Source organism: Mus caroli, chromosome 2 (genome assembly GCF_900094665.2).
Source record: "Mus caroli chromosome 2, CAROLI_EIJ_v1.1, whole genome shotgun sequence".
NCBI lineage: Eukaryota > Metazoa > Chordata > Mammalia > Rodentia > Muridae > Mus > Mus caroli.
In genome coordinates this window covers 22,964,249-22,979,068 of record NC_034571.1, presented here as the reverse complement: position 1 = coordinate 22,979,068, position 14,820 = coordinate 22,964,249, and the positions used below count along the sequence as shown (strand labels likewise).

General features: G+C 52.1%; 2 protein-coding genes across 3 annotated transcripts in view; one reads left to right on the top strand and one right to left on the bottom strand.

Annotated features, from left to right (window-relative positions):
* Positions 1 to 8,163, top strand: part of Fam163b (family with sequence similarity 163 member B) — a 31,100-nt gene extending 22,937 nt beyond the window's left edge. The window contains exons 2-3 of the mRNA XM_021155857.2: positions 5,117 to 5,232; positions 5,885 to 8,163. Coding sequence (XP_021011516.1) covers positions 5,140 to 5,232; positions 5,885 to 6,295 — 504 coding nt within the window. The 5' untranslated portion in view covers positions 5,117 to 5,139 and the 3' untranslated portion in view covers positions 6,296 to 8,163. The remainder of the gene's footprint in view (positions 1 to 5,116; positions 5,233 to 5,884) is intronic.
* Positions 8,164 to 9,604: 1,441 nt separating this feature from the next.
* Adamtsl2 (ADAMTS like 2) overlaps positions 9,605 to 14,820 on the bottom strand; it is a 29,817-nt gene continuing 24,601 nt past the window's right edge. For both annotated transcript variants that reach the window (XM_021155855.2, XM_029474692.1), the window contains exons 16-19: positions 14,566 to 14,736; positions 13,679 to 13,855; positions 11,055 to 11,199; positions 9,605 to 10,309 (exon numbers count right to left, since the gene is read on the bottom strand). In XM_021155855.2, the coding sequence (XP_021011514.1) occupies positions 10,191 to 10,309; positions 11,055 to 11,199; positions 13,679 to 13,855; positions 14,566 to 14,736 (612 nt within the window). In that variant the 3' untranslated portion in view covers positions 9,605 to 10,190. The remainder of the gene's footprint in view (positions 10,310 to 11,054; positions 11,200 to 13,678; positions 13,856 to 14,565; positions 14,737 to 14,820) is intronic.

Below are 14,820 nucleotides of genomic sequence, written 5' to 3'. Positions count from 1 at the left end.
GCCATGTACCTGGACAGTCCTGCAGCCACCTCCACTGCAGGCCTGATCCCAGCCCCTTCTCTCCAGGCCTACAGCCCTAGCAAGGCCAGCTGGCCCCAGCCTCTGGAGAGGCCGAGGGGGGCAGAACTGTTAGGCAGCATGCCCGGGAATGTGTAGGGTCCCTGGGGCTCCTTCTCTGTCTGTCTCTCCAGCATGTCTGCACCCCATTGTCTCACACTTTGGGGCTGTCTGGACTTGCCTGTATTTGGAGTTGTCCCTATATCTGTCTGTCTTGTTGCTCTGGGTCTGTCTGGACCTGCCTGTCATCTGTCCATCCATCTGTCTTCTGAGATCTGAATTCCAGTCCCAGCCTTGCATCAAAGCATGGCCTGAGCAAGACTCTCCCTGACAGTGCATGTCCATGGCTCTTCCACCTGTACTCAGGCTATCTGATTCTCCCAAGTCAAACTGTAAAGTGTGTAGGAACACCTCATCTAGACTCGCCCCACCTAGACCTGGAGAGTCAGAAGCAAAACACCGGTCTGTCCGTTACTCTCATACACCCCTGGACGAGGATTCCTCAGTCTAAGTCCCAGCAAGTCTTTGGGCAGGTTTAGCAGAGATTTAGAAACATGCACCACAGGGCGTTTCCTTGCATGTTTCTGTAACAGTAAAAGGTGGATAATTGTGTCTGTAGGGTCCAGTGGTGTGAGCTTGGGTTCTTCAGCCTAAAGGAGTATGACCTGGGCGTGAGCTTGCAGAGAAACTCCACAGTGGATCCAGAGGGCTCCCTAAGACCATCACTGCAGCATGGGGCTAGACCCCGCTGCATGAAGCAAAGGAAGGCGCAACATGTCTTAACAGCAGCTTCTTTGAAAAGAGAAGAGGAAAGTGTTAGCGTGTGCGCGTGCATGTGCGTGCTTAGGACAAGACTGTGGAAGGGGAAAAGTGGAGCTGAGACAGGTTGTTGCTTCCAGGGCAGAGCAGAGGAAGGAAGGAAGGAAGGAAGGAAGGAAGGAAGGAGAGAGAGAGAGAGAGAGAGAGAGAGAGAGAGAGAGAGAGAGAGAGAGAGAAGGAAGGANAGAGAGAGAGAGAGAGAGAGAGAGAGAGAGAGAGAGAGAGAGAGAGAGAAGGAAGGACGAGCTTCAGATGCACCCGGATTTGTGTTGGGGTCTGTAGGACCAATCACTTTCTATAATTGAAAAGCAATTTTTAGGCTAAAAACAAATGAGAAGAAAATAAACCTGAGTATGGAGTCAGTGGGGAGCCACTGTTAAGAATTGCTTGTGGGGACTTTGAAAGTCTTTGGATTCGACTCTATCCCTGTGGGAACAAACACACAGAGAGACAAATGGTGGCCTTTCAGGAGGCTTCAGTGGGGATCCTAACATTGCCATTTTAAAATTGCTACAGATACAAGGGGTAGAGCAAGTAAATTTAGGTTATTAAAAGAGAAGTAAAGATTAAATTTTAATGAATAAAAACTCAAACCAAGAAACAGAATCCCAGAGTTTAAATGTAAATACTCATGGTTTAGATTCTTTCTTCTGAAAACATAAAGTGTGTTGGTGGGAGGTGCCTGCTGCAGTCTGAGCACTTGGTCAGTAGGGTCAGGAGGCCTGGGAGATCTGAGGCTGTGTTTCAAAACCACTAAGGTAAAAGCACTGAGCTGGGGGGAGGTTCAGTGGGTAAGAGCTGGGCTTAGGAACTCCAGCCCTGTGTAAAGTGCTGGAGGCATGGCCCTGCACCTGTAGCCTTTGTACTGGGTTGAAGACAGGAGGTCACCATGTCTTGGTCCCCAGCCTAGAAAATAAATAATGAGCTCCAGGTTCAGTGAGCAACCCGGTCTCAAGGGAATGAGGCACGCACACAAATTAATTAATGAGTTCATTTGTAATAAAAGACTCTGGTTGCTGTGAACAATGAGACAGTGAGTACCGTCCTGGAAAACTCCACCAAGGGCTCATGAGGTCTCCAGGATGGCACAGCAATAACCACAGAGAGGTCTCCAAGCCTACAGTCCCCCTCAGACAATGGGAAAACTGACTTCAGTCGGTGGAAACCCATCCAACGGTCAGCCATGCTGCAGTGAGCCTGGGGAGCTAGGGCCCCTCTAGCAGGTGATGGGGTAAGAACTAGGTGTGGATGCCCTTCCCCCTTCAGCTGAGGCTTTGTAATCACCAGCTCAGCGAGCTCTTTTACCTTTATCCGGAAGAATCCGAGTAAATAGCGTGAGAGAAATGAACCTGGGGAGACGGCTGTTGTGTGTTTGCTGTGATATTGCTGGAAGAGTAGCAGCTGGGAGGGAAATCCCATGATGAAAGAACCAGGCCGAACCATCGTCAATGCAACATCACAAGAAGGGGAAATGATGTCAGGCTTCTCCTGATGCGTCAGGAGGCCAGCTTAGAGTTCCAAGCGGCCGTGAAGGACCTCTTAACTGCCACACGAGGAAATAGGCCATCTCTAATACATAGGAAGTCCTGTGAGGGGAACAGTTCCATTTCTTTTCTAGTCACGTGAAACAGAGGCAATGGTAGGGCTGTTGAGAACTCTGGAATGGAAGGTTGTAACACACATGGGTCCTAACGCGAGCAGTCCATTGTAAGAATGGCATCACAGAGGACGGAGAGGCCAAGCAGAGGAGAGACTTTTCTGAGTGCCCCCTGTCATCTGAACAGAAGTGTTTATGGGTAGACTGAGATATGCTGGCTTTCCTTTTAAATATTCTGGTCACTCCCTCCATGTCATCTCCCATGGTCTCTGAAAAACCAGAGACTTAGGAGTGGAGGAAGGGCTAAGCTTGCCCAGGTACGGGGCTGGTCAGAGAGAGCCCCGGAAGATGGAAGGACTGTGAGAAACTGGAAAGTCTTCCTTCAAATGGCACTGGCCAAGATGGGAAAGGTTGCCCTGCAACAGAGGAAGGGAAGACCCTGCAGGAGAGGCTGTGACAGCAGGTGGGGCTGTCACTCAGCACAGGCCCCACCTGTGGGATGAGCCCTGCAAGAGGCACATAGAAAGCAGGCTGTGTGCTCCCTGCAGTGAAGAGCTCATGCCACCAGGGCAGCAGAGATCTGTCTTCTAAGAATTTGTCCTGAGAAAGTCATCAGGGTTGGTTTTGTAATAGGAGTGGATCGCCATCACGTCCCTGTAACATCACTGGGAATATATTTTTCTAAATATAAATTTTCTAAATAAAAAGAAATTGTTTTTTTTCCTAGTCTCATGAGATGAGAAAGAAAGAAAGAAAGAAAGAAAGAAAGAAAGACAGAAAGAAAGAAAGAAAGAAAGAAAGAAAGAAAATCTACTTGTGGCATTAAACTGGACACGCAATGGTGAAAATAGGACTGAAAAGATGGCTCAATCAGTGTTTGCTGATCACACAGACACACACACACACACAACCAAAACAAAACGAACCGAAAAAGCCAGAGGTGGTATGCTTTTGTAATCCCAGCACTGGGGAGGTGGGGAGAGGCAGACAGGCAGGGGAGGGCATGTTGGCCAGCCATTTCAACTACTTGGCAAGTGCCAAGCCAGTGACGGAACCTGTCGAAACAAAATAAAACCAAACAACTCCCCCCCCTCCCCCACACACACCTGAGGCTGTCAAGGAGGCTCAGCAGGTGGAGATGTGTGTGGTGGAGCCTGGCAACCCAGTTCCATCTGTGGGCACACATGGTAGGAAAGAGTTGACTCCCAAAGTTTGTTCTCTGATCTCCAAATGATGTGTGCACACAAATAAATAGATGTTATAAAAGTTTTAAGTCAGAAAACAAAACCAAGATGGATAACTCCTAGTAAAGACTACGGCAGATGGACCTCTGCCCTCACACAGCACATACATGTATCACAACGAACACACAGCCATGCACAGCTAGACAGGGGCAGGACAACTGGTGAAATTACGTGCTGTGCATTTTACTGTCACTAAATATATAACTGGGATTGGCTCTGTTAAATGGTGCGATATGTCAGAAATTCCACCACAGGAGAAAATGTATGAATGCGGGAAAATAGGCAAAGAGCCAGATACGCCAGATCTGAAGCCAGCATTCGGCTGAACTGCGTCTGGCACTTATTGGCTTGTTTGTTTTTGAGACAGGGTCTCATGTATTCCAGGGTGACCTCAGAGATGCTATGTTGCTGGAGATCACTTCCAACTCCTGACCCTCCAGCCTCCGTCTCCCTGTTGTGATCACAGATATATGCCACCATGCCCTGCATTAGGTACATTTTTTTTAAGTGGGAGTGTCGAGCTAGGCTGGAAGGGAGATTATTAAAGCTAATGCTAACAGGCACGCTCAGGAAAGCTTTGCTGTTGGACTCAGGATGGCTCAGTCAGTAAAACGCTTGCCTTACATGTATAAGGACCCAGATTCCACTTCCTAGCACTTATGGGAAAACACAGTATGGTGGCACACATCTGGAGCTCCAGCAGTGGGGAATCAGACACAAGAGCTCCTTGGCCAGCAGCTAGCCAATCAGTGAGCCTCAGGCTCAGTAAGTGATCTGTCTCCAAAAGTAAGGTAGGGACAGATGAAGAAGACAACTGATTTTGTCCTGTGGCCTCCACACTGACATGCCGTGTACACGCATGTACACGTGCACACACGTGTGTGCACACACACACACACACAGAGAAAGAGAGAGAGAGAGAGAGAGAGAGAGAGAGAGAATTTCAGGTCAGGGGCTGGAGAGTTGGCTCCGTGGTTAAGGGCACCAGCAGTTCTTCCACAGGACCCTGGCTCTCAGAACCCACACAGCAGCTGACAGCTGTCTGTAACTCAAGTCCCAAGGGATCTGCAGCTTTACAGTCTTCATCAGCACAGCACAGCACACATTATGCACAGACATACATGCAGGCAAAAACCCATACACATAAACATTAAACAAACTTCCATGCCAGGCTATTAGCATTCACCTTTTACAAACAGGGAAGCTGAGGCTAAGAGGTGGAGCAGGGCTTGGAGGCTCGGAGTCTCCTCCCACCTGCCCGTCCCAGGCTGATGCCTAGTCTGTGGTGAGCGCGTTCTGGGGGGGTTGCCTTTCTCCCTCTTGATGGTCTTGTGGAGAGTAGACTAGTGGCTTTGCATAGAGGCACTAACAATGCTGTGGCCTATGGTGTCTGTTGCAGGCTGTTGATGGAGAAGTGGGCGGATGACAGCCGGGACTGTGGTCATCACTGGGGGCATCTTGGCAACTGTGATTCTGCTCTGTATCATCGCTGTTCTGTGCTACTGTCGGCTTCAGGTACTCCCAAGGGATGGGGAAGGGAATGGGTTTGAGTGGAGCCTGAAGGGTGGCTCTGCAGAGGAAGCCATCTGACCAGGGTCCAGGATAGAGTGCAAGAGGGTACAGCCAGACTTCAGGGGAAAAACTCTGCAGTGGGGATAGAGTATGGCTGTGCTGTTCAGTGGTCAGCTATCCAGCTCATTGACGGCTTTGGCTAAGGCTCAGAGAGCACCAAGGACTTAGCCAGTGACATGCAGCCCTCTAGGATGGCAGCAGCGAACGGTGTGTTGTCTTGCATACCCTTCCCCACCAGAGCTCCAGAGGTTTTTGAGGTCCCATGTCTTCCCAAGAGGAGGGGGAACCCGTGTGCAAAGCACACCCAGTGCCTGTGACTCGACTCTAGGATATGAAACAGCTTATCCAGTTCTGCCCACTCTCAGGTTTCTTACCTGTGTGTGCCTCAGTTTATCTGCCTGCAAAATGGAAGTTATAGTAACATCCAGCTGTGTGGGTGAGATAAATAAGTGACATAACGCAGGGACCTCAACTCCGAGTAGGTGGGGGTAGATGCTGAGTGGTGGTGGAGCAGCTGGAGGTGACTGAGAAGGGCCACCTTCCAATGGACACTGGTGGGGAGTGCACTGTGGTCACCCCGGTCCTCTGCCTACAGTATTACTGCTGCAAGAAGGACGAATCCGAGGAGGACGAGGAGGAACCCGACTTTGCTGTGCATTCTCACCTGCCGCCCCTGCATTCCAACCGCAACCTCGTGTTGACCAACGGGCCTGCTCTCTACCCAGCTGCCACCACCTCTTTCAGCCAAAAGTCCCCGCAGGCCCGTGCCCTCTGCCGCAGCTGCTCCCACTACGAGCCGCCCACCTTCTTCCTGCAGGAGCCAGAGGACGAAGACTTTGAGGGCGTGCGCAACGGCGGGGGGCGTGTGGCCTACAAAAGCATCAGCCAGGAAGATGTGGAGCTGCCCTCTGCAAGCTTCGGAGGCCTGCAGGCTCTCAACCCCAACCGCCTCTCTGCCATGCGGGAGGCCTTTTCCCGAAGCCGTAGTGTAAGCACTGATGTGTGACAGGCCTCTATCCTGCCGAGGCGCCCAGCCCTGGGTCCTGAGGTCATGACAGGATACCCACGGCACACCCTGGCCCCAACTCCAGACCTCTGCTCAGTCAGTCTTCCCCGTATCCTTGTCCTAGGGGCTCCTGGAATGAGGAACCCCTGGGCCCTCTACAAGGATAAAGCCCAATGAACCAGATGTGGCAGCTGTGAGTAGGGACAGCTGGCATAAGAAGGGCGGCAGGGGACAGGAGGGTAAGGTAAGGCTGTGTTGGGGCCCAGGGGCCAGGTCCTATTTCCAGGAAGTGAGAAGATGGATAATGTCAACCCTAGTAACTTGCCTGTCTCTGGCTTCATGGTCATCCCTGTCAGTTCCTCACCAGGCCTTGGGCTTCCTCCTGCTTAAGGGAGCAGTGGCCTCGCTGGTTGCCATGGCCCTACAAGCATGAACCTTCCCTAGAGACTATGGACCAAATAAATATTCTGTCCCTTCACCCTGTCTCCCCTTTCCCATCCTTCTCTCCGCTCTTTTCACTCCTTCCCCCAGTCTCTGTCTTTCCCATCCTTCTCTCCGCTCTTTTCACTCCTTCCCCCAGTCTCTGTCTTTCCCATCCTTCTCTCCGCTCTCTCTTCACTCCTTCCTCCAGCCTCTCTGTCTCATGCTCCTGAACCTAGATGCCAAGCATCTGACACAAGCTTGAGATGCCCGTTGCTCTGGTCTCCTCCAAGATGGACAAATCTCCCTGTAAACAGGGAGAGTTTAGGAGTCATCAGTGTGGACACTTGCTCTGCCCAATCTGCTTTTTGCTGAAAGAAGAGGCATAGGCACAGATGCCCCTGCTCTGGGAGGGGTGACACTAAAATGTACACATCTGGCACTTAACCCTACACCCAGACAAGTGAGAGACACATCCAGCTAGGTTGTGGAAGCACTGGAGGTGGCCCAGCTATGCACTAGAGGTCTCAGGTGTCGACTTGCTGTGACTCTTAGGCAAGTCACCCTATTCATGGGCTTGCCTCCCCATGCATGTACTTTGGGGGGATGGGGAGACTGGCTGCAGAAAGCCCTTTGAACCCTGGTCCTCAGTTGGTACGGAGGTCCTTAGGGGAAGCTGAGCTATAGACCACCCACTTCCTGTTTAATGCTCAGAATGAGGCACCCCAGGTCCAGACAGCCAGAGCTTGCTGCCCCTGTATGAAAGTCCTGTCTCTACCCATGCTGCTCCAAGCCCTCAACTGTCTGAGAAATCCGTGTCAGGTGACCAAGATGCTCCAAGCCCAGGGCCCTAGCCATCAGGAACGTAGTTCTCCTGCTCTGAAAAGAGACACCATTCTTGGCAGCATAGCCTCAATTTCCTTTCTGCTCAGGCCCTGCCATGGCGCTCCAGACAGGAGCAAGTGTCCCCATGAAGGTGCCTTCCTGTAGGACAGTGGCCACCCCTGAGCCAGATACCACAGCAGGGACCTTCACACTTATTACAGGCAGCTGAACCATGCCAGTGAGGATCTACTGTCTTTGGCATTCTGAATTCCTTCTCCTTTTCATTTTCCTTCCTCAGTTTGGTCTTGCTAGTGGAATCCACCCTTAGAATCACAGACAGTTCCAGCCTACTTTTCCCCCCTCTATGTCCTTTGTCCCATTCCATCCTGTGGCATCTGTCCTTTGCATTGCTTGGGGTATGGGTGAGGTAGGGAGGGGTGCTCTGGGCTGTTCTGTCTTTGCCTCCTATCACCCCCCTTTTTTTTTAACCTCCACCATCTCTGTATAGATCCATAGACATCTTCAAAGTGAATTAAGCATCTGTCCCTGCCACTCAACACCACCATGGGACTTGCCAGGGACCCACACAGCACCCTGAAAAAAGCAAAAGCCAATAAATTTGTTTCCCACAGCACGGTGCGTGGCTGCTTGTCCGTCCATCCACTGGGCACCTTCAGGCACAGACCCTCCCTGGAAGCAGATGGAGCCCACCTTCCCAGATCAAGCCGCTGAGAATAATTCTTAGGCAAAGGGGGCATCATCACAAGCCACCTTTGTTTCCCCATGCCCAGGGGTTTTCATGATTGCTGTTAACCAATCAGAAGAACAGATTGAATGTGATGGGCTGTGTTTCTTGGGGACCAGTGGCTGACGTCTCTGATCTTACGACAGCATAGTTGCGCACTGATGATATCTACCTCAGAAAAATGAAACCAGACATTGCTGGTGGCATACCCGACACAGAGCCTGGCGTAAGAGCTGCACAGTAAAGGCCAACAGGAAGGAGTGTGGAATGAAGTGGAGAGGGAGGACATCAGGAAGGGAAGGAGTGTGGACGGGTAGTGGTGGGACTCAGGTGTGGCTGAGGCTTCAGCCCCTGAGACACACAGACACTGCCCTGAGTCCAGCCGGTGCCCTGAAGCACTTTTGTCTCCCAACCCATTAACTCCTGGATTTGGGGGCTTAAAATAAAATCTCTAGGAACAGCCGCCCTGTTTCAACCCCGGTGGTACAGGCACACACAAAAGCAACAATGTACTGGGCTGTGTTGCTGCCTCAACTTCCCCCAAAACGCTAAGCCCTTCAGAAGCAAAGTTCTTTGGCAGACCTGTCCTGGGCAGAGTGACTACAAAGCACAGGAGAGGCCACCAGCCTCCCTACTACCTCAGCCAAAGGATTCCTCCAGGATGCTGAGGCTAACTAACCCTGCTCATCTCAGATTCAGCCCCGTCCTCCTTGCCTCCCTGGGGCTCTGTGTGTGTGCGTGCGTGCGTGTGTGTGTGTGTGTGTGTGTGTGTGTGTGCTGTTTTCCATTTTCTTTCACTCAAGAAAAACCAGTCTGAAGCAGCACCCCCCCAATAGGCCCCTTGTGTCTCTGCACCCACTAGAAGGACCCCTAATGTGGGAAGCTGCGCATGAAGCCCTGAGGATAATCCTTGAGAGTAGTAGATGGCCGTAGATGAAACCTGACGAAATGCCAGAAGACCAGAGGAGCCCAGCTGTAGGCGCTCTTGGAAGCCCTATCCTGTACCTTGCAGCCTGCCTGTGCCATCTGCTCCCCCAGCATTCCTGTAGCCCTGTGTTCCATCTTCACAATGAGCCCCAGACCCAGGACAGCTAAAAATGGCAGGCGATTCATGCCAATGTCTACCTCACCCCTGTCCTGCTGCCCACAAAGCCTCTCCTTGTACACTCCCTGCTCCTTTGGTTGCCTTTTGTCTACTTTTTATACCTGACTGCCCTACCCATCTGTGCACCTGCTGTCTAGCAAAAAACTTATACAGTCCCTGAGGCTACCCACCATTTTTGCCCAAAGTGACAGAAACCCCAGTATGCTCCCATAAATACAGCCACTTTATTAACATGCACCAGTAAGTAGTGAGGAGGATGGCAGAGACATCCAGGAACAAGGGCCGTCCCTCCCATCTAGCACAGGAACTCTGGGAGGGGACAGTGGCACTAATGCCATAGGAAGGGGTACCTTCAGTACTTCCAGAGACAGGGCAGCTTGGCCTCCTCAGCTGACCCAAGGCCTCTCCTTACCCAAGACAGCCAAAGAAAGGAGACTCTGTCCTTCCTGTGGCACCTGCAGGTCACCTTGAGAGGATTCTGTCACATCAGAGTTGGGTCTGAGAAATGGGCAGGTACTGCCTCCTCTGGCTTCTGGACTCTGAGCCCTCTGGGATGGGCACAGACACAGGATCCTGGGAGTGCATGTGCAGCTTCCGCAGCAGGGTGGCTCCATCTGAGAAGAGGCCTGTGGGCACTGGAGGCTCTCACCCAGGGCAGAGACAAGGCCACAGTGTCAAAGTCCCTTCTTGTCAGTTGTGCTCTGTGTCATATCTTCACAGTCCAGCATCCCCTGCAGAGTGGGTGTCCAAGGAAGCCCCAGGATAGCGTGCTTATATCTCAGGGGCTGCAGCAGTGGCAGCTAGGAATGGGGGGGCCTGCAGGAGCGACAGCAGGCTTTGCTGTAATACCAATGGCCACAGAGGTTCACTTTGATAGCCAGTGCACAGTTGGTGCCTGGCTGGTCCTGGCAGCTGTCATCTGGAGATGGGACACAGTACAAAAGGGAAGGATTAAATGCTGGAAGACCAACGGAAAACAGCTCCCAGGGTCCCCAACTCTTGCCATATTATCTTCACAAAGGCAGGAGCTCACTAAGGTCAGCCCAGCTGCCACTCTATGAACAGGTCAACAGAAAAGCCCCTCAGTCTTGGTCCAGAGGACCCCAGCTAGTACAGATCTCCATCCACATCTCAGCTATCCCTAATCTAATCTAAGCTCCCACTAAGTGATTTGATCTGATCACAAAGGAGCAAAACCCCAGGATTTGGGAGAGTCCCTGATCCCTTCTGAAAAGTCCTAACACCTCCAGGGCCCGTGGGTTCCTCTCCCCTTTCCTCAGTATTCCCAAAGTAGAATTCACCTTCCCCTACATTTGGCATCAACTTTGGAGACTGGACTTTGTCTGTCTTTCCAGGTGCCCAAGCCAGAGACCCTGCCTGAGACCCTCCCGGCGTCCTGGGAGTCAGTACCTGCTGCTCAGACCAGGCTATCTTGGTTCCTGGTCCCACAGCTTCCCCAACCACATTTTAGGTCAGTGCCTTTTCTAGTACACAGGTCTCTGTGGGGGTTCCTGAACCTCAGCTAGGCATGAAGACCTCCTGAAGACATACCTATGTGTCTCTCTAGATGCTTCCCCAGCTGATGTCTATTGGTTCTCTAGACCCTGGCTCTCACAGCTCCTCTAGATACCCCAATGCCCTGTCCCCAGCCTCTTCCTTCTCACCTGGGGGCTCTGTGGGGCATGGCTGCAAGTCACAAGCCTGTCGGCCAACAGGCTTCACCAGTGGGTCACATCCACGAACAATGTCGGTTCCCTGGTAACACTTCACGTCTCGCATCCTCACACCTACCCCACATGTTTTGGTGCACTGGTGTGGGACAGACAGACAGACAGACAGGTGCATAACGAGGCTCCCCATAGTGACAGAGACAGAGAATCTCATCACCCAGGACCTGTCCTTCTGCACCATGACCATCCAACCATCCCATAGGCTGGCAAGGACACAGCAGTTCCTTGGAACCTCAAGCTGGAGCTGGGACTGAGTAGAGGTAGCTGAAGGAAAGGCACCATCTGGCTGCTTTGCCTCAGTTTTCCCAGCCTCACAGTGAGAGGGTGGCCCCTCCTGCTCTGACTGTGACCTCCTGAGTGTTCAAGTTCCATCTGTCTCAGATTAGTGACACAGAGGGTTTGCCATGGACCAATCAATGCAACATCCAGAGCCATCACTCTGAGTCCAGATGTTCCCCTCAGAAAGCCTGCTGAGCTACCCAGAATACCAGGGACATCTGCTGACCCCAATTACCCTGCTATCCCCCTGCCAAGATCCTGCAGGCAGTGGTTCCCTGATGTGGTGACCCCGCATCACCCGGGCATGCCTAGACCTGAGGTATGGGGAGGCCCCTGCCCCAGGCTCACTCCTTGCCTGGTTACCAGACACAGAGGAGCTGATGAAGGCTGATGTGAGGCCACCTGCCTTCTCACCCTCCCTGAGAAGAGGAGAGGCTGGCTTGGCACAGGCAGAGAGGATACTTCACCTCTGAAGATGCCCTAAAGATAGGCGGGCTCCTGGAAGGTCCTAGAACCTGCTTGTCTGTCCCTGGAAAGTGCATAGAACAGAATGGCTGGATGGGAAAAGCACTGAGCTGATGCATCATGAGGTGGCAGCCATAGAGAATGGCACTGCCCCAGCCAGAGGCAGAAAGGACAGCACATGTCCGCCACTCATGTGCTCCAGTCTGCTCCTCTCTCATCAGGGAAGTATAGGAAGCACCCCTCCCTCATGGCTACTTTGGGGATCCCCATTATTTCTTCTCCTCCCTTCCCATTGACCAACATGGTGCCTGGCTCTGGCTACACAGCTACCCTGAGACCGGTGTTCTTCTTAAAGTACAGGAGTCACTGGGCTCCCCAGGCCACAGCCAGACCTCTGGCTAGGTTCAGTCAGTTCAGAGGGGACCTTCACTCCAGAGACACCTGTGAGTCTCTCTCTCTCTCTCTCTCTCTCTCTCTCTCTCTCCCTGCTTCCCCTAATCATGTTTGCTGGTCCTCGAGCTCTACCACGCATCCTCTCTAGTCAACCACAGCCCTACCTACCTTCCTTCCTTCTTACCTTGGCACTGATGTTCATTGGTGGACACCACAGTGTGTGTGTGTGTGTGTGTGTGTGTGTGTGTATGTGTGTAGAAGAACCCTGGAGTTCCTACGCCTCTGCTTGAAAAGGGCAGCCACTGGGGCCTCACCCCACAGAACCCTTGGACTTTCAAGTCTTGGCTTTGTAACCTACCCATTCCAGCAGCTGAACCTGGAGAGGACGTATATGTTGGGGTCTTGGATACTATAGAACACCATAGTGAAGGAAGGCTCTGGGCTCCAGGCCCCATCCACAACTCCACACTGTTCCTAAGCATTCAGAATTGACCTATGTAAGGCCCAAAGCCACAGGCAGCTGGAAACACCGTGCTGCCCAGCCTGGCCACATGAGTCCTGTCCTCAGCCTGACAAGAGAAGCTTAAAGATGGCTCTGAACTCCACATATCCTTACACAGGACAGACACGTCTTTTGCTATGGGATGGACATAGAGAAGGCAATGGCCTGAGAACCAGAGGTGCAGTTACTGCTGTGCCAATCAGAGCCTAGACAGGGAGCCTCTCCCATCCCGCTCTGTTACTCACTGCCTCTCTGCCTGTGCATAACTAGCCTGAAAGTTGAGACTACTCCTGGGCCCCTTAAACTCTGCCCCCATGTTGGAAAGCTCTCTTAACTTCAGTTTCTTCCTCTCCGTGTCATTTGGAAAAGAGATGTGTGACAAGTGCTGGGCCACAGCTGCCCTCAGTGACCTCTAACAGGTGAGGGCTCTCTGTTCTTGCTTCAGAGATGAGAGCTCAGCTCTGTCCTACCTAGTCAGGAAAGCTTGCTCTTTGGCCCACTGGCTCAGTGTCTTCACCTAGAGCTCACGTTCTGCCACCTGTGTGCTCAAGTCTCACGTCGCTGCCTTAGCCATGCCTCAGCCAATCTTATTACCCTCTATAGGAGTCTATAGGAGTCTATAGGAGTTGGACTACCTTGAGAGATACCAAACACACCACTTACAAGCTTCAACTTTAAGCCAGAAGTAACCAGGCCCAGACAGGCCCACAAAATGAGTTGCAGGGACCTAGGTAAGAGCAGAAAAGACTTCTGGCTGGCTCTCCTCCAGCTAATCTAGAAGCATCCAGGGACAAGCACCTTGACTGACTGAAGCAGGGAAGAAGGCTTCACAGACATTGACCAAGATGGACGTTCTGTGGCAGGATCAGAACCCAGGTCTAGTCTAAAGCAGCCTCACCGGGGCTTGCTGGGTGCTCACCTCTGACCAGGGGCTGGTGTACCACTTGAAGCAAGGTCTCTCGAAGCACGTGCTCTCCTCAGGGGGCTTCCTGGCTAACCCACATTCAGGGCCATTGCGGATCTGAGGCTTTCCGTTGGCCAGCTCCATGCAGAGAACTAACCGCTTTTTCACACCACGCCCACAGGTGGTATTGCACTGAGAAGGGCCAAACAGGATAGGTCAGTAGCCAGAAGCTCAGGGAACCAGAACCAGGACCACGGCCCTTCTGGAAGTCAAGGACTGGTCAATGATACGGGGTGAGAGGCTAAGCACTCTCAGCTGGGGGATTGGCTGAAAACTCTTTGTTCGTTAACCATTTGGCCCCATCCAGATTTGATCAAAAGCAATTGGGCCCCAAACCATCTGTTTTGAAACAAATTGGCTAATGTAATTTGCCCAAGGATGATCAGGCCAAAATCAATTCTGCAGAAAGCAATTTGGCTCAAGATTATTTAGTTAATAGTGGCCCTGCCGGAAACCATTGACTGAGAGCAATTGTCTGAAATGGCAAGTTGGTGACAATGACAGGCTGAGACAGAAGGAAGACAAAGGTTGAGATAGCAAAAGGTCATCAAGGCCCCATGCGCTGAAAGTGCCTGCAGCCGGTCACCCTGTCTCTGGCTTTGTGTCTCCCAGAACAGGGCCCAGCAAGAAGACACTGGAGGACCTGCAGACACCCCTAAGGGAGGAGACAGGAAATGGTTTTACTATCTTTTTGGCTTTTTTCCAAGTAAATTGTTAGTCAAGTGTTCTTCCTAGGTGTGTCATGAGTTATTCCTTGTGACCAGCCATTGACACTCAGGCAGATTCTCCCTCATCCCCCGAGAGACCCCCCATCAGCCCTAGTCAGGCCCCTGGGCACTCACCCTTTCCCAGTCTTGAGCCAGCCAGTGTGCTGGGCAGTTCTTGTCCCCACAGGGGTGGATAGCCAGAGGCTTTGTCTCTGTCTGGCACTGAGACTCGGGGACTACCCGTCCATCGCTGGTCTTACAGTACACATGCCTGATAGTGCGGCCCTGTCCACAGCTCCCACTGCACTGCAAGAGGGAGTGACAGGAGCTGGTAAGATAACAGGGGCCATTCCACAAGCCCCCGACCTTCAGCATTCCCAAATAAAAGAA